The sequence below is a fragment of the Octopus bimaculoides genome, chromosome 23 (assembly GCF_046866305.1).
Source record: "Octopus bimaculoides isolate indiv1 chromosome 23, ASM4686630v1, whole genome shotgun sequence".
Classification (NCBI taxonomy): Eukaryota; Metazoa; Mollusca; class Cephalopoda; order Octopoda; family Octopodidae; genus Octopus; species Octopus bimaculoides.
Window position 1 is genome coordinate 10,550,039 of NC_142950.1, and position 19,186 is coordinate 10,569,224.

Below are 19,186 nucleotides of genomic sequence, written 5' to 3' on the forward strand. Positions count from 1 at the left end.
GCATGTGTGTGTGTATATATATATTTATATATATGCAGGAATGCTTGCAGCATAAAGTTATGAATATATACATGTGTATGCAGATGTCTATAGTGTTATTGGTAGCAATTACTTTTAGCATCAGAAAGGTTTGGTTGGCATGTGCATGTATGTGCGCACATTTATGTGAATAGGTGTGTGTGTGTGTGTGTGTATATATTGCTTGTACTTTTGTCTCAACAAATATACATGAAGCACTGTAAATAAATAAATATATAAATATATATATATATATATATATATATATATATATATATATATATATATATATATATCATCAGTTGTTTAGATATCAGAAAAATAATGCTAAAACATTAAAACAATTAAATATATTTTTTAAGAAGTTAATTGTTTTGGCTGGTCATATACTGGTAAGTGCTTTACAGGTGTGAGTCCAATGGTCACTCTATGAATGGCCATAGCAACTAACTTCCTAAAATAAATATATATTATATATATATATATATATATATATATATATTGCATACACACACACATGTATATGTATTGTACATTTTGCATACATACAGATTTATACATATATATACACACACACACACATATATTACTATATATTACCAGTAAACAAAGTAACAAAGAAATATGTGTGTGCCTGTATATAGATGTGTATATTCTAAATCAGTTCAATATAATAAACAAGAGCTTTCTTTGAATTAAATAAAACCTATTTTTTTGCATTGATATTCAAAGCATCTCATCTGCTCTCTCCAGACAGACAGACAGACAGATGTCGTCCAGACATTCGGACATTTTGGGGAGGAACTACATCGCATCTTTCTTCCACACTGCCAACAAATAAATACAGTTTAGATATTTGAAGAATTCCAAACAGCTGCAGGAACCATATTTCCATTCCCATCCATTATACTGAATAGCACAGGCATAATTGCTTGAGGTCCACCACATAAACCTCGAGCTACAGTAACTCAATGATTATCTCCCTTGGAAATGTTAAACAAAGCAGTTTACTTACTTTATAAGCTTTGAAGTTGTGCATCTGCTGTCCATGGATTGAGGTTATATTTTCAACTCATTGTACTGTCTCAGGATGTAAGAGTTACATCAACACATGTACACACACAGGGTTTACTTTATGTGTATAGGTATATATATATACACACACAAATATGACTGAGTATGTGTATACATGTGGGAGTATATATATAGCTATTAACTTTCACAAAGAAAAGGCTGATAGTCAATCTTTTCTTTGTCAAAGTTTAATAAACATGTACTTAATTAAAAAGTATTGAGTAACCCTTCAGTTTAATGTTAAATTGTTTTTTTTCCTTATATATAACATCAAAAACACACACAAGCATACACATATATATGTAAATTTATATTCTTTATTCTTGTATTAAGGCTACCATTGGTTTTATGTTAAAGAATACCTCAACAATTATCAAGCCTATCGGATGGAACTTCAGTGATAGGCTTGATAACTTAAGTATTCTTTAACATGAAACCAATGGTAGCCTTAATACACAAGTAAAGAACTATATATATATATATATATATATATATATATACTCACACATACATGTAAATAATGTGTGTGTGTGGAAGTGTGTACATGCACAACAGTGCATATGTTTAATAAATGTTGGTAATGTTAAGATCAGTCTCTTGAGATGGGATTATCCAACTTGTTTCTGTTTTTTGGCATTCGTGTCTGATAGATTAATTAATTAATTAGTTAACCACTCATTCCTTTATTCCTGCTTAATTCCATTCTCAGACATTCCAAAACTCAAACGTGAAATATCCAAAGATTTAACGAAGTAAGTTATCCAAACAATCTATCGTCAGTTCAAAGTAATATATCAAGGCTTTTTCACAGACAAGATGAGTGGCATCATAAAAAGTTATCATTGTAATCATCATCATCATCATTATGACTATTATTATCATATTTTCCTTTCTTCCTTCTTATGCTATATACCGTTTAAGGTAAGGTAAGAGTACTGACAGCTGGCATTAGAGTTATCAAAACTTCCAGTCTCATAGTGGCTGTTGCATTGTGTTCTTAGACAAAAACCTCAACTCTGTTTGGCAAATGGATTTGTGTCAAGGAAATATTTCTTCCTGATTTTTCATCTGCATTTCTTCATCTTCTGATTAACATAATAATAATAATAATAATAATAATTATCATTATTATTATTACAAGCATTACTGTTACTATTATCATTAGTTTAGTAGTTCTCCGTCTTGAAAACACAAGAGGAAAAACTGCAGTCTTTTTTGGTATATTTTTACACATTTTGTGTCTTCAGAAGAAAAGTTTTTTTTATTTTTGTTTTTGGATGATTGAAATACAATGACAGAATTGATTCTTCACAGCTTAGCATTACATTATCATCATCATCCTCATCACCATATTATTCTTTTGTCAGCTTGCAAGATGAAGGACAGAAGCAGAAATATATATATATATATATATATATATATATATATATATATACACATACATACACACACATATATGCATATATATACATACATACACACACATACATGCATACATACATACATACATACATACATACATACACTAAACGTATGCAAACATTACACACGAGTACAATTATGTATATATATATATATGTGTGTGTGTGTGTATGTGTGTGTGTGTGTGTATGTGTGTGTGTGAATGTGTGTGTTGTTATTTGATTTATTTTTGAGGCTGTTGGCAATTGGTATAGTCATCAACTGTTCAAAGACGACAACATGAAGTCATCACTGGAGAAAGAGCTCCCCACATTGTTGGGTTCATACATCTGCTGGAAATCTGTGGACTTTACTTCAGGAAACAGGTGAAGGAATATCGTGTCCAAGAGACAGAAGAGGAAATGCCTGGAAAATAGCAATAATGATGATAATAATAATGCTAGTAACAACTATAATAATAATAATAATAATAATCATATTAATACTTTCTACTAAAGTCACAAGGCCTGAAATTTGGAGAAAGGGGATTGTTGATTATATAGACTCAACTGGTACTTAATTTATCAACCCCAAAAGGATGAAAGGCAAATTTGACCTCAGCGGAATTTGAACTCAGAACTTAAGGATGGACGAAATGCTAAGCATTTTGCCTGACATGCTAATGATTCTGCTAGCTTGCCACCTTAATGATAATAATAATAATAATGGTTTCAAACTTAGGCACAGGGCCAGTAATATTAGGGGAGGGATAAGTCAGTTATATCGACCTATGTATTCAACTAGTACTTATTTTATTGACCCTGAAGAGATGAAAGAGAAAATCAGCCATGGCAGGATTTGAACTCAGAATGTGAAGACAAACGAAATGATTTTAAGCATTTTGTCTGGCATGCTAACAATTCTGTCAGCTTGCCACCTTAATAATAATGATAATAATAATAACAATACTTTCTACTAAAGGTACAAGAACTGAAATCCCAGGGGAGGGAACCAGTCGATTACAATGACCCCAGTATCTCACTGGTACTCAAATTATCGACCCTGAAAGGGATGAAAGGCAAAGTTGACCTTGGTAGAATTTGAACCCAGAACAAAGATGGATGAAATACTGCTAAACATTTCTCCCAGCGTGCCAATGACTCAGCCAGCTCTACGAACCACATGGTTCTGAGTACTTATTTCATTGACCCCTAAAGGATGAAAGGCAAAGTCAACCTTGGCAGAATTTGAACTCTGAACGTAGCAGCAGACAAAATGTCACTAAGCATTTCGCCCGGCGTGCTAACAATTCTGCCAACTTGCCACCTTCAATAATAATAATAATAATAATAATAATAATAATGATGATACAAACCTGTTGAGCCTCTGACACTGGATAGCTGCGATGAGTTGTGAGATGGCATGTTGTACATTTTCTTCCCCAATGAACAACACAAGTAAACCTGCAAGAAAATAGGGACCAATAAAATATCAAATCATGTCATACCCATAACATTCCTGTTGTGTGTGTGTGTGTGGGGGGGGGGGCACTTGGTATATTTTCAAGACAATCTTTTCCAATTCCTCTTGGTCTCAGTTTCGGTCTTTATGCCTCCTCAAATTCTAACCCCAGTCCATAGCTCATAACAACCCTGAGCCAGCCTCTCCTGGGCTGATCTCTTCTCATTTTTAATTGTTATTTTATCAACCATGATTTAATTGTTATTTTATCAACCATGATTGTATGTGTAAACATCTCAGTCATTCTAATGGTGTCACCCAGCACTGGATTAACCATTAAGCAAAATAAATACATGCTTAGGACATCAAGGGAAGTGGGTGGTACCAAAAACAACATGGACGAGGTTCACAGAAGCTGAAGCACTGGCAGGCAGCTACACCTGGGGACAACTGCAATCCATTGCTGAAGATCAAGGTAGACAGAGATCTCTCGTTGGTGCCCTATGTTTAACATGGAGACAAAGGGATGAAAAAGATTCAACCATCTCCCTATAGGATGCCCAGAGCTTTGGATCTGTGAATTTCAATTAGCTGCTCCACTGAATATCCATGTGCAGTAGCTAGCTTTCTTGACTCATAAGTTTTCTGACTTGGTATTACACAAAAATAACAACAGACATACAGAACAGAAACAGATTAGACAGTAGAGGTAAAATTTTATTGACAAAACAGGGAACCTTAAATGTGTAGTTTGGCTTACTAGACTTAGTAGCCAAATCTCCCTCAAATCACATCCTACTGTCTTATATATATATTTTCTAATGAAGAAAAATGGAAGGATGAGTGTATTTATCTTCTTAGGTTATTCCTTTTTTTAGCCAATTCAATGGAAGAAAAGAAACACTCATGATGTCATCATAGAATCTCTGGTTGATTGAGATGCAGAAAAACAAGGAAGAACAATGGTTACTGCAGTATGAAGCATAGGGTATTAAAATACCATACCATCTTATATATATACATATATATAAGGACACATGCGACAATGTGGTTTGGGGTTTCCTGAATGTAGAAAATAAATGAGGTGGGCATGGCTGGAAAACCTTTGATCAAAGTGACCTAGAACTAAACATCATCATTATTTACAGCCCATGTTCTATACTGCCATAAGTTGGGCAGCTTGGTGGGATCCGAGGGGGCCTAAGGAACTGCACTACGCTCCAGAGTCTACTTTGACATGGTTTCAGCCGATGGATACCCTTCCTAATGCCAACAACTTTACAGAGTATACTGGGTGCTTTTCTATGCTGCTACAAATAGTGAAGTCAGCAGACAGCTTACAAGACTAAGAGGCCCAAGGTGGGGAGGTGGCTTTACATTGGGAGACGAGGGATTAAAGTATGAGAGGAGGAGCCAGAATGGAATAGAGTCCATGCTGCAGGGAAACTACATGACAACCCCCACTTTAGAAGAGGGAGAGGATGAGGATGATTGGGTGGAGCTGGGAAGAGATGAAAATAGGGGTGATGAAGTGCCAGGATGGAATTTCCACCCATCTCATGGTAGACAGAAACAAACAGAGCAGAGGGACCAGGGGTAAGGGTAAGGGTGAGTAGAGGTTGCAAGAGAGTACAGGGTGGGATGAGAAAAGATTGAGATAAAACTCACATGGAAACAAGTCAAAAATATACTGTTTGGCTTTTTCTTTGGTAGCTTCCATTTCGGCAGGGGTTTTCACAGGTGTCGTCTTGCATTCTGCTTTGGTATTGGGCCAGAGCTTCTCGCGTAGTAGTTGCAGATAGTAACGGCACTGAGTCTGTGAGGTGGCTTCATGGAGTTTCTTCTGCAGCCAACTGTGGAGTGAAACATATGGTGAAATGTTAAATCAACAGCATTAGCCATCCCCTAGTTTATGAAAAAAATACAAAAATCCTTTTATAGAACTGTGTGCTTCACAGTTCCAGTGACATGGCGTTTGGCTGTTGTGCACATGCTCACATGTCTGAGATAGGAAGCTTCATGCTAGGGAGAGAGAGCATGGTTGTTCATGCAGTGCCGACCCTGGTGTGTAAGTGAAAGGTAGTGTTTCATTTTGACTCTGCATGTGTTGTGCTTAAAAACGTGTTTATATTCTTGAATGTGGTAAAAATGTAGAATTAGATTATTATCCTGCTTCCAGCTTCAATGTTGCTGCCAGGATTTGAAAAATTGGGCAGATTTTTTCCCCCTTATTTTGTGATTTAGGGGGTGGAATTTTGAAAAACAAGGAGGAATTTGCGGCAATGTTCAGTGAACAAATTAAACACACTACCAATCATGTTTATGTATGTATATTCTTTTTATATGTTTGTTTCTTTTTACGCAATATTAAAACAATGGCTAAACATTTTCTGAAGCGGCACCTCCACTAATCTTATCTACGAGCTGCCACTTATCATCATCATCATCCTCATCACAATCAGGGTAGTTATTAGGGTAGGTATTCTAATTATCATTGTCATCACTACTACTGCCACAGTCATCCTCATCATCATCACCAGTCAACTCTCCTTCTCCTCATCATCATCATCTATATCATCATCATCATCCATACCATCAGTTTCATCACCATCACTCTCACATCATCATCATCTTCATCAGCATCACCACTGGCAATCATCACCATCATCATTATCCATATCATCTGTATCAAATATATTACCGCCATCATCATCATCATCATCACAATGATCATTTATATCGTCATTGTCGCCACCATCATCACCATGATCATGATGATGACAATCACCAGTCACCATCATCATCATCATCATTATTATCATTATTATTATTATTATTATTATTATTATTATTCACATCATCAACACTACCACTGCATCGTCATCATCTATATCATCATAATCATCATCAGTATCATCATCGACAACCATCCTCATCAGCATCACCACCATTATCATCGCCAGCCACCACCAACACCCTTATCATCATCGTCATCATCATCATCATCGTCGTCATCTTGCAGTCATTGATATCATGGTTGTCATGGAAATACGAAATGTCAAAACAGTATAGACAGATATTGATTTTTGGGGAGTTTTTTTTGTGCGTTTTTTTGTATCTTTTTATAAAGTCAAAAGGCCACACAGATGTAAAGGGGGGAGGGCAGGAAAGTATGAAGGACAGGAGAAGGGGAAAGGAGAGGAGGTGAGGAACGGGGTCAGAGAATCTAAATCAGTCCATGTACACACACACACACACACACACACACACATATATATATATATATATATATATATATATATATATATATATATATATATATATATGAACTGACATTTTAATTATTTATTATTCCCACTACACTCTCTGAGTGGTTGGCGTTAGGAAGGGCATCCAGCTGTAGAAACTCTGCCAAATTAGATTGGAGCCTGGTGTTGCCATCCGGTTTCACCAGTCCTCAGTCAAATCGTCCAACCCATGCTAGTATGGAAAGCGGACGTTAAATGGTGATGATGATGATGACATGAGGATAGAGAGCAAATTTGAGCACAATGAGATCTGAAATCAGAACCCAAAGATTGAAACCATATTTCACTGCCCTTTCGATGCCTCGGTAGAAACGAATAACAAATTGGGAGTGCAAAATGCCAAAACCATGAACATACTTTTAATGTATTGCTCTATGATAGGGACAGATGGATATTTGGTGGGTATATTTAAGTGAAGTGTAGGACAGGGACCATGGGCAAATGTAAAAAAAAAAAATTTTTTAATCCCGAATGCAAAACCAAAAATCCAAAGAGGGACAACAATGATGATAGGGAGACAGTTTGACACAGAATGGGGTTAAAATTAGCCCTATTATTGATTTCAAATATTGGCATAAGGCCAGCAATTTCAGGGGAGGAGATAAACCTATTACATCAAGCCAATGTTCTACTTAATTTATCGACCCCCCTAAAGGATGAAAGGTAAAATAGATCTTGGTGGAATTTGAACTCAGAACATAAAGACAGATGAAATGCCACCGAGCATTTTGCCTGACACAGCAACGATTCTGCCAGTTCACCGCCTTAATAATAATAATAATAATAATAATAATCCTTTCTACAATAGACACAAGGCCTGAAATTTAGGGGCAGGGGATAATCGATTATATCAACCCAAGTGTTCATCTGGTACTTAATTTATCAACCTTGAAAGGATAAAAGGCAAAGTCAATCCCAGCTGTATTTGAACTCAGAACATGAATTCCAAAGAAATGCTGCTAAGCGTTTTGCCCGGCATGCTAATGATTCCGCCAGCTTGCTGCCTTAAACTATCATCATTAAAAAGAATGTAGGTTAACTCAGTAAGGGTTCATATGGAGATAGGGATTAGAGAAACAGAAACTTGTGTAATATATATATATATATATATATATATATATATATATATATATATATATATATATATATATATATATATATATATGGTTGCAATGAGTGGGAAAAGAAATGGGCAAAGAGCGGGTTAAATCACTTACTTGTTCAAGACAGTTCCACTAACAATCGCAAACGTCTCGTAAGCAGCTTCCTTGTTCAACCAGCTGTCACATCCTTGCAGTGCCTGCACCGCAAAGTCGAGAATTGCCGATGTCAAGATTAGGTTGTCCTTCATCTCAACTGCAGAAATAATAATAATAATAATAATAATAATAATAATAATAATGATGATGATGATGATGATAATTCTTTCTACTAAAGGCACAAGGCCTGATATTTTGGGGGAGGGGACTAGTCAATTACATCAACCCCAGTGTTTCACTGGTACTTAATTTATTGACCCTGAAAGGAAGAAAGGCAAAGTCAACCTTGGCGGAATTGGAACCCAGGATGTGAAGACAGCTGAAATACTGCTAAGCATTTCGCCTGGCATGCTAACGATTCGTGCAGGCACAACAAGGTAGCCCAAAACCTTCACTGGTTACTATGCCGGAAGTATGGATACAAGGTAATGGGAGCTTGGTACCAACATACATTGAAAAAGATAATGGACACAAAGGGGAAGGCTAAAATCCTCTGGGATTTTGACTTGCAGACAGACAAGGTATTAGAGCACCGAAAGCCAGATATAGTAACATTTAGCAGGGACAAACAAGAGTGCCTAATAATTGACATGGCAGTGGCAGGAGATCAATATATCATCATGAAAGAAAGAGAAAAAGTTGATAAATATTGAGACCTGAGAATTGAGATTGCTAAGATGTGGCAGCTACAAGAGTCAAACATAAAGGTTGTCCCTATTGTCATCGGAGCATTGGGTTCAATACCACCCAAGCTGCAAAAACATATGGAAACTTTAGAAATACCCTATAATCTACGCATATTGCAAAAATCAGCATTACTTGGAACTGCATGCATATTGCGTGAAGTAGTGTCTGTCTGAAGTCCTTGTTGTGACTTGACAGAGAGTACAAATCCTCAGTAGACACAATATCTTCAACCATCAACATCACGATATTGGATACTCTGTGACATCTCAAATAATAATAAGGACCTGGAAATATTGAAATACGAAATATAAGATGTCTTAAAGTGAGAACTGTTCCTGTTATTGTAGGTGCCCTAGGTATGATAAAAAAGTGATGTCAGAAAGTTCTAGATAACATCTCAGGAGAACCATGTCTCAGAGAAATTCAAAAGATTGTGCTAACACATAATACCCACATTCTTAGAAAAACCCAATCAATTTAAATGTCTGTGTTGTATTGCATGAAGATATTTTATTACTGCCCCTGCTACTTCGCCTCCCCAAGCTATTGGTCATACTGTAACATCTCTTATCCTTCACTCGCCCCAGGACACTAGAGTGTATCTCAGCAAATGATTGTAACAAACACGTAGATTAAAAGTAAATATATGTTGGCACTCCGTCGCTTATGACGTTGAGGGTTCCAGTTGATCCGATCAAGTTGTGGTGAAAGAGTACAGCAGGGTTCGCCACCATCCCCTGCCAGAGTCTCGTGGAGCTTTAGGTGTTTTCGCTCAATAAACACTCGCAACGCCCGGTCTGAGAATCGAAACCGCGATCCTATGACCGCGAGTCTGCTGCCCTAACCACTAAAAAAGTAAATAACAGTAATATTATAGACTTGAAGAAACAATTCTGGTGGGAGGGCATAAACTAAACAATTAAAAAAACAATCCTTCCTTTACAACCACCACAACTATTACCAGCACATGAACTTTTACCTCTGACTGAGTTTAATGGGTCTGTTTCTTGATCTTTGATGTGTGCCCTAAAAGGATCAGTGTTGTTTTCTGTGGCTTTGGTATCTGAAGATGTGTGTAAGGATGAATTGTTCTCATTGGTCGAAGGTAAGTAGGATGAAGAACAGCTGTCGTTGGTCATAGAAAAACCATGTAAGGAAGAGCTTGTATTGGTCGTGTGCAAACTGTTTGAGGAAAAGTTCTGGCCAACTGATGGCAGATTACTCGACGAACAACTTTGATTGGTCAAAGATGGAGTGTGCGAAGAACAGCTCTGATTGGTTGAGAGTGGACTGTGTGGTGAAGAGCTCTGATTGGTCACTTCTGTTGATGAATCACGACGACATTTTATGCTTTCAATGTGCTTGCTAACGTTAGCTTCCACAACTCGAAACCAACTCTGAGTAACAAAACAAAAAATATACACATTAAACATGACAGAAAATGAGGTGATTAATTATGAATAACCATCTCTCTCTCTCTCTCTCTCTATCTCTCTCTCTCTCTCTATCTCTCTCTCTCTCTCTCTCTCTCTCTCTCTCTCTCTCTCTCTATATATATATATATATATATATATATATATATATATATATATATATTCTTTTACTTGTTTTAGTTATTTGACTGTAGCCATGCTGGAGCACCACTCTAAATGACCCCAGGACTTATTCTTTGTAAGCTTAGTATTTATTCTATCAGTCTCTTTTGTCAAAGCACAAAGTTATGGGGACATAAACACACCAGCATCAGTTGTCAAGCAATGGTGGTGGGTGGAGGAGAGAAACAAACACAGACACACACATAAATGTATACATATATATATCTATATAGCTATATGATGGGTCTATTTCAGTTTCTGTCTACCAAATCCACTCACAACCAATTTCCCTGACCACTATTTCTGGGAGGGTCATGGAGATGGAGTCCTCAGGCACCTTCTCCATAGGTCCTATGAGAAGCAACTGTCCTTAGATTTTCTGGCTGGATTCCCAAACAAGACCACTTGAGACTATGGATAGTATCCAACCATTTCATTCTTGGTCCACCCCTAAATCTCCTACAAGATAACCCATTCGAAAAAAAAACATTGTGATTCTTTCCTGTGACATTCTAATCAACAGGTCAGTAGTACCAGAGCTATGACCACTCAATGTGAAGAAGTAGTGGCTTGACCTGAAGAGACTCTCTGATTTCTGAGCTATGCCCCTTGTGAAATAACTTTACTCCAGAAACTCTTTGGAGGTACTCCATACTCTTTTGGTCATTATCTAACATTCATGGCCACAGATGAGAATAAGCGCAAAAATTGAATTGAAGACACACACACACATATCATATTATATATATATATATATATATTTGTGATTTTATATTATTAATTCATCAATAATATATTTAGGAACTCAATATTTAGTATTTCAAAAGATATATGTCCAACATAACATGGTAGCATAATAAATTTAAAAGTTTAAAACATAAAAATAAAAATACGGAATATAAATATCGATACATATAAAAATCTAAAAATAGATAAATATATGTTTAAATACGCATATATATTTAAACATATATTTATCTATTTTTAGATTTTTATATGTATCGATATTTATATTCCATATTTTTATTTTTATGTTTTAAACTTTTAAATTTATTATGCTACCATGTTATGTTGGATATATATCTTTTGAAATACTAAATATTGATTTCCTAAATATATTATTGATGAATTAATAATATAAAATCACATATATACACATTTATTTGCTCAAGATAATTGAGCACTCAATATAAGTTCAATTATATATTCTTTTAGAATATTTCTTTTAGAATAGTACTTATAAAAGTTATATATATATATATATATATATATATATAAATAAGGATAAGATCGATATTTAAAATATCGATTTTATCAAGTGGCCAGCATGGGAAGGAAAACCATCAAAGGTAACAATTATTTAAAATTATAATTCAGGGTATCTAAGAGATACCGCCATGCTGAAAATAGCAGTCAAATCCTGACTCTAAACCACAATAAATGTTCATATAGCACCAAGAGCGAAGAAAATTTATTGTGGTTTAGAGTCAGGATTTGACTACTATTTTCAGCGTGGCGGTATCTCTTAGATACTCTGTATTGTAATTATATATATATATATATATATATATATATATATATATATGTATGTATGTATGTATGTATGTATGTATGTATGTGTGAGTGGGTACTGTAAACTCTAACTTCATCAGGGTGAGAGATAGTCCAGAGATTAAAAGAAATTAACTAGAAGAATGATCAAATTTAAAACTGAAGAAAAGTTGCATAGGTATGGTGTGTGGTAAGAAGCCTGCTTCCCAGCCACGTGGTTCCAGGTTCTGTCCCACTGAGTGGCACCTAAGGCATGTGTCTTCTACTATAGCCTTGGGACAATGAAAGCCTTGTGAGCGGATTTGGTAAATGGAAACTGAAGGAAGCCTGTCATGTGTGTGTGCGTGTGTGCCTTTGTGTCCATGTTTGTCCTCTCGACTCCGCTTCGCAACTAATGTTGGTGTGTTTGCATTTCCATAAGTTAATGGTTCAGTAAAAGAGATCAACTGAATAAGTACCAGGCTTTAAAAAATAAATCTTGCAGGTCGAATTGTTCAACTAAAACCCTTAAAAAGTGGTAGCCCAATATGGCCATGGTCAAATGACAGAAATAAGCAAGAAATAAAAGATACAATTTACAAAATGTAATCAGGTGTTTTCAATGGCTGATGACTGGTTGATATAACAATGTATAATATGATATAATGAACAGGTGAAATTGCCTCAGTGTTTGCACCTGCTCACATAATATGCACCTGTTCGCATAATATCAGCCAGTCACCAATAGCTAAAAATGCCTGTTGAGATATATTGTGTGAATTGTATATGCTACTTTTCACATATTCCTTATGCCTATTAACATGTCTGACTTTCTATGCCCTAGGATTCATAAGGCTGGAACCTAATCCAGTTTCTATGGCATATAAAGGCCTGATATTACAACAGGACACAGTTCTGTCCATCCCAGAGTTAATTTCCCAGCTATTGTTGGAACTCATTTACAGCTGAGGAGACTGGAGCAGAGTAAAATGAAGTGTTTTGCTCAAGAACACCAACACACTACACAGTCTGAGATTTGAAACCACAGTCTTATGATTGTGAATGCAACACCCTACCTACTTAGGCAAGCACCTTCATAAGACGTACACTAAGAGGCTAGAAATTTGGTTGCAGAAAGTGAGGCGAAGTTGATCCCAGCAGGATTTGAGATGGAGAAAAGAGAGCATAGAGAACTTACCTCATAATTTGGAATGTCTATATCAACTAGAATTTGATCCGAATCTTCGATGATCTTTACTTCTTCTTCTGTGAGTTTGTTGGGAGACAAGGAGTCTTTACGGTTTGGAGAGTAGCCAGATGGGGAGGTCTTGTCTTGCGACAAACTTCGTGGAAGAACTGTTGTGGCTATCCGGTCCAGTACACCAGATACCGTTTTCACAAATGCCTACAAGAATAAGCAAAGTAGTTAAAGTTTATAGATTTCATTACAGGTCCAAAACAAATACCAATATTAACTTGGTGCCTGGTATGAATAGGAACCACCAAAAGCTGCAATAGGAAATGGGTTAAAGAAAATAACCAAACTGCATTGTTTGGTTATTTGGATGTTAGGTACAGGGAACCATTCAAACAATATATTGTAGCCTCCACTCAATGCTAGTACAACCAGAATAAGCCTGTGACTTGTTCTGGCAGTTGTGATATGGGAGCACAAAGGATGCATATCTCAGGCCTCAAAGTGGGTCCAGGAGGGAACAATCGTTAGTGATTGGGTAAGCTGAACCAACTGGCAGGAGACTTAGCAGGAGACCAAGAATAAGATGGTTGGATAACATCCATGGCCTCAGTTAGTCATGTTTGGAAATCCATCCAGAAAGTGTAATGAGGATCACTTCTGATAGGGCCCCATGGAAGAGGTGTCTCTACCCTCTTAGGAATAAAGAAGGGTGAAGAAGAAAAGATGAAAGATTTTTCTTTTTTAAAACTATTAACTCCATTTTAAAAGGTAAGACATTTTCTACACTACACCATGTTTCAATTGGTTTAATTTTTAATCACCATTAGGTCTTTTTCTTGGTTATGTCCATACATATATGGAATGCAAAATAACCAAGCAGTTAAGAAGTTCCTATTGTAATCAAGAGGTCTTGGGTTTGACCTCTCTGCTTGGCATACTGGAGGCAAATGTCTTACCATAGACTAAAATTCAGTCAAGCCTTGTGAGTAAAACTAGGTAGATGGAAATTGTGTCAATGTCCATCAAACACATTGTACGTTCAATGTAACCGCAAAAGCCTTTGCTGGAATAAAATACATAAGCCCTAAAGCATTTGTTAGAGCACATTCCATAAGCACTAACTACAGCATTGTATATAAGCTCTAAAGCATTCACTGGAGCACACTCAATAAACCAAACCATATATACTAGAGCATCCTATGTAAGCTCTAAAACATTCACATGGGCACAATAGATAAGCCTAAATACATTCACTAGAGCGTAGAGTATACTGTGTAAGCTCTAAAGCATTCATTAGTATATACTACATACACTCTAAAGAAACATATTTTGTATTTCTTTTGACTGTTATATGGATATTCATTATCTCTCTGGCAATTAGAAATGAAATGAACCAATGATTGGTTTGTTGGAACCCTATAACCAACAATGATATTGTTAACAAAATTTATTATTTAATTTATTCACAACACTAAAAATCATTATAATATTTAATATCCTAAGATTTATTCTAATTCTATGACATAAACATCCTTTTCTAAAGTGATTTAAATTGAAACCTTCCATCAAAATTTCAGGTTATTTATGATCCCAACACCAGCTTAATAACAAAAGATTTCACTAAATTCTTCATTATTTTCAAAATGCAGTGTATTTCAACAGATATATGGAAAAAAGTGGAGGCTCAATGGCCCAGTGGTTAGGGCAGCGGACTCGCGGTCATAGGATCGCGGTTTCGATTCCCAGACCGGGCGTTGTGAGTGTTTATTGAGCGAAAACACCTAAAGCTCCACAAGGCTCCGGCAGGGGATGGTGGCGAACCCTGCTGTACTCTTTCACCACAACTTTCTCTCACTCTTACTTCCTGTTTCTGTTGTGCCTGTAATTCAAAGGGTCAGCCTTGTCACACTGTGTGTCACGCTGAATATCCCCGAGAACTACGTTAAGGGTACACGTGTCTGTGGAGTGCTCAGCCACTTGCACGTTAATTTCACGAGCAGGCTGTTCCGTTGATCGGATCAACTGGAACCCTCGACGTTGTAAGCGACGGAGTGCCAACAACAACAATGGAAATAAAAGGCTTAAACTGATCCAAATTAAAACCTTCAATTCCAATTTCATGCCAATTCATGTTTCAAACACCAACTTAATAATGACAAAGTTATTTCACTACACTCTTCAATATTTTAAAAATTAACTGAAAACAAGGCAGTGTTTAATAATAGATTAAATAAATACATAAATATGTGTAAACATGACGAAATGTGGAATTCTGTAGAACAATGTGTGTGGCTTACTTTATCAATCCGTGGCATGTTGATTTCACGGGTGCGTCGCACATAAGCAATGTGTGCATCTCCTTCGTAGGCGAGGAACTCCCTCAGTTCAGGCCCGTTGGAGATGTTTTCTTTCTTTATTAAGTTCTGGAAGAAATGAGTGTAGAAAAGAAGAAGTCAGATTGGTGAAACAGAAGGAAGGAAATTAATAAAGGAAAAGAGAAATATAAGAAAGAAGGAGAATGCTAACGATGACAAATGATGACAAAGAAGAAATAAAGGAGAAAAATGAAGAATGAAGAAATGAAGAAATGGAAGAGAAGTATGCTTGACCAAAGTAGAAGAGGTTTGCCTAAGGAGTCACAGTGGGACTGAACCTGAAACCATGTGGGTGGGAAGTGAACTTCTTAACTACACTGCATAACCTTTAGCATTTAAACTGACCATATTTGGCCAAAATATTCAACCTGTTTTATGTTTAGACTGGCCAGATCCAGCCTCTCACATCTACCCTACAATGTCATTGTAAAAATGACAATCATATTAAAATCTCCAGACTATGAGATAATGCATGATTAATTCAAAACAAGGTGAATAAATAAGCATTACATTTGACAGAATGATCCGAATGCTAAAGGGTTAATATTGCACCTTAAATATAATGTGTGTGTGTATGTATATATACAGGGTGTCCACAAAGTCTGGGTACATGGGGATTAACACATACTTTAAGAAATTATTTCTTATAGTTAATTGTTTATGTTATGATTTTATTTATTCCATGTACCCAGACTTTATGGACACCCTGTATATATATATATATATATATATATATATATATATATATATATATATATATATATATATATGATGGACTCTTCCATCAAAGATGATATGTGAGCGTTCAGATTTTGCCAAACAACCTGCACCAATGATTTGTTTATAGGGATCAGATGCTTGTGCCGCACATGAGCTTAATCTCTCCATCAAATCACTGTTATCTGAGCAGGTGCACAGTGTACCATGTGTTAGGTGTCGAAGTGATCACAGAGCAAAGGGAGATGAAGTGTTTTAATCAAGAACACAATGTGCCACCCAGTCTAGGAAATGATTTCATGACCACTAGATTGTGAGTGCAGCACCCTAACCACTAAACCTTGTGCCCTCACTATAAATATATATATATATGAGAGAGATACATATATATATATATATATAGAGAGAGAGAGAGAGAATTCACGAAAAAACAAAAGACGAAGACAGGTGGTGTAGAAAACAAACAGATGTATTAGTATAACGCTCGAAAATTGAAAAAGTCTTTAATGTTTCAAGCCTACGCTCTTCCACAGAAAGGAACACAGAAAGAAACAAGGAGAGAAAATAAAGAATGTGTAGTGGCTAGCGATCTATCATGGCTAATATATATATATGTACATACACACACACACACATACGTATATGCACACATATATATTACATCTGTTATAGCAACAGTTAGTAATCTACAGTGAGTTTTGCCCCTGGGTAGGTTGTTCGTGTGTGTGTGTGTGTATGTGTGTGTGCATGTGTAATACTGTCTCCTTGCCATGACATAATATGATGGTTGTAAACAAGCATCACTGTCATGCAAGCAGTGTCTTTCGTTTTCTATCTTAAATGACTGCTCATGGGAACAGGTAAAAGTTGGTGACAGGAAAGGTGTCCGGCTGTCAGAAATACACCTCAACAAAATATTCCATCCTACTCTTGCAAGCATAGAATGATGGATCTTATGATGATGAGGATGATGACAATGTCACATACACATGCACACACTTAGTGAAAGAAAACACTGTTTCTAATTCTCTCTCTCTCTCTTTCTTTCTCTCCCCACCCTGACCATACCTTCAAGTAGTTGTCAAGAAATTTCCTCCGCTGAGTGACATTCTCCTGGTCCATGTTACCAAACAGTGGGTGCTTCCATCCTTTTGGTCCTTTGATATCTGAATAATTGGAAAAAGAAAAAATTAATAAAAAGAGAAAAATCAGGAGTTAAATCTGAATAGGCGTGGTTGTGTGGTAAGAAGTTAGTCTGCTTCCCAACCACACAGTTTCAGGTTCAGTTCCACTGCATAGCATCTTGGAACAAGTGTCTTTTACTGTAATTTCAAACTGACTAAAGACTAATGAGTGGATTTGGTAGACAGAAACTGAAAGAAGCCTGTTTTGTGTGTGTTTGTTCACAAACCACCACTTGACAACTGGTATTGGTGTGTTTACATTCCCATCACTTATCAGTTCAACAAAGGAGACTGATAGAATAAGTACCAAACTTTTAAAATATAATACAAGTACTGGGGTCAGTTTATTCAACTAAAATTCTTCAACACGGTGCCCCAGCATGGCCAGAGTCTAATGATTTGAAACAAGTAAAACAAAAAAAAAAGCCTTATGTTGCTGTTGGTTCCCACCCACCAGAAGTGGGAGTGGGGGGGGACTTGTTCAAGCTCATATGTCTGGTGCATTGGTCAGCTAAGGTCAGTTGGTCAAACATTATAACAACATACTTTAAAGAGGCCCTCTACTGCACACCACCAATCTGATCAACTCTCCATGACTGCTCCCTTAACCCTTTTGTAGGGAGATGATTTCATTAAAAAACCCTTTTATCTTTTATTTGTCTCAGTCACAGAACTGCAGCCACGCTGAGCCACTGCCTTGAAGGGTTTAGCCAAACAAATTGACCCCAGGACTTCTTATTTTTAAAGTTAGGTACTTATTCTAACAGTCTCTTACGCTGAGACCACTATGTTATTGGGACGTAAACAAACAAACAAACACCAGTTGTCAAGTGGTGATGGAGAACAAACACATTTTTGCCTTTATCTTTTTTGTTTTCTTATCTGCTATTCATCTCCTGTATGTGTGTGTGTATATGTTTGTGTGTCTGTGTATGCATATGAGATGCATCAGAAGACAAACAACGCACAAACAGGCCTTGTACTAACTGCACTGAGGGAGAGAGAGATAAACAAGACATCGTCCTTCTTGAAGTTGACAAGAAACAATGTCATCATTGTAGAACTGATGTAGAAGGGGAAAAACCAAAACAAAAACGCTTCTAATGCATAAGGAAAAAGCATATGAGAGAGAGAGAGAGAGAGAGAGTGGGGGGTTTTGGGTGTGTGTGTACATCTTTATGTTAGGAATATATTTCTTTTTATATTATTTTTCTCGTCTTTTTTATATTATTATTATTATATTATTATTATTTATATTATATATTATTAATATATTACGATTTTTCTTGTTTTTTTTTCCCAGTGAGTGTCAGTCCAAATTGGTAACACACGTATACTTGTCACTTGTAATAATTTTACATCCATGAAATAAGTGGGGA

At 36.3% G+C, this 19,186-nt stretch overlaps 1 protein-coding gene across 1 annotated transcript in view; it reads right to left on the bottom strand.

Moving 5' to 3' along the window:
* Positions 1–2,736: 2,736 nt before the first annotated feature.
* LOC106879713 (uncharacterized) overlaps positions 2,737–19,186 on the bottom strand; it is a 113,197-nt gene continuing 96,747 nt past the window's right edge. Inside the window, exons 3-10 of the mRNA XM_089340048.1 lie at positions 17,692–17,789; positions 15,829–15,954; positions 13,532–13,738; positions 10,188–10,605; positions 8,480–8,618; positions 5,623–5,807; positions 3,869–3,956; positions 2,737–2,919 (exon numbers count right to left, since the gene is read on the bottom strand). Coding sequence (XP_089196174.1) covers positions 2,772–2,919; positions 3,869–3,956; positions 5,623–5,807; positions 8,480–8,618; positions 10,188–10,605; positions 13,532–13,738; positions 15,829–15,954; positions 17,692–17,789 — 1,409 coding nt within the window. The 3' untranslated portion in view covers positions 2,737–2,771. The remainder of the gene's footprint in view (positions 2,920–3,868; positions 3,957–5,622; positions 5,808–8,479; positions 8,619–10,187; positions 10,606–13,531; positions 13,739–15,828; positions 15,955–17,691; positions 17,790–19,186) is intronic.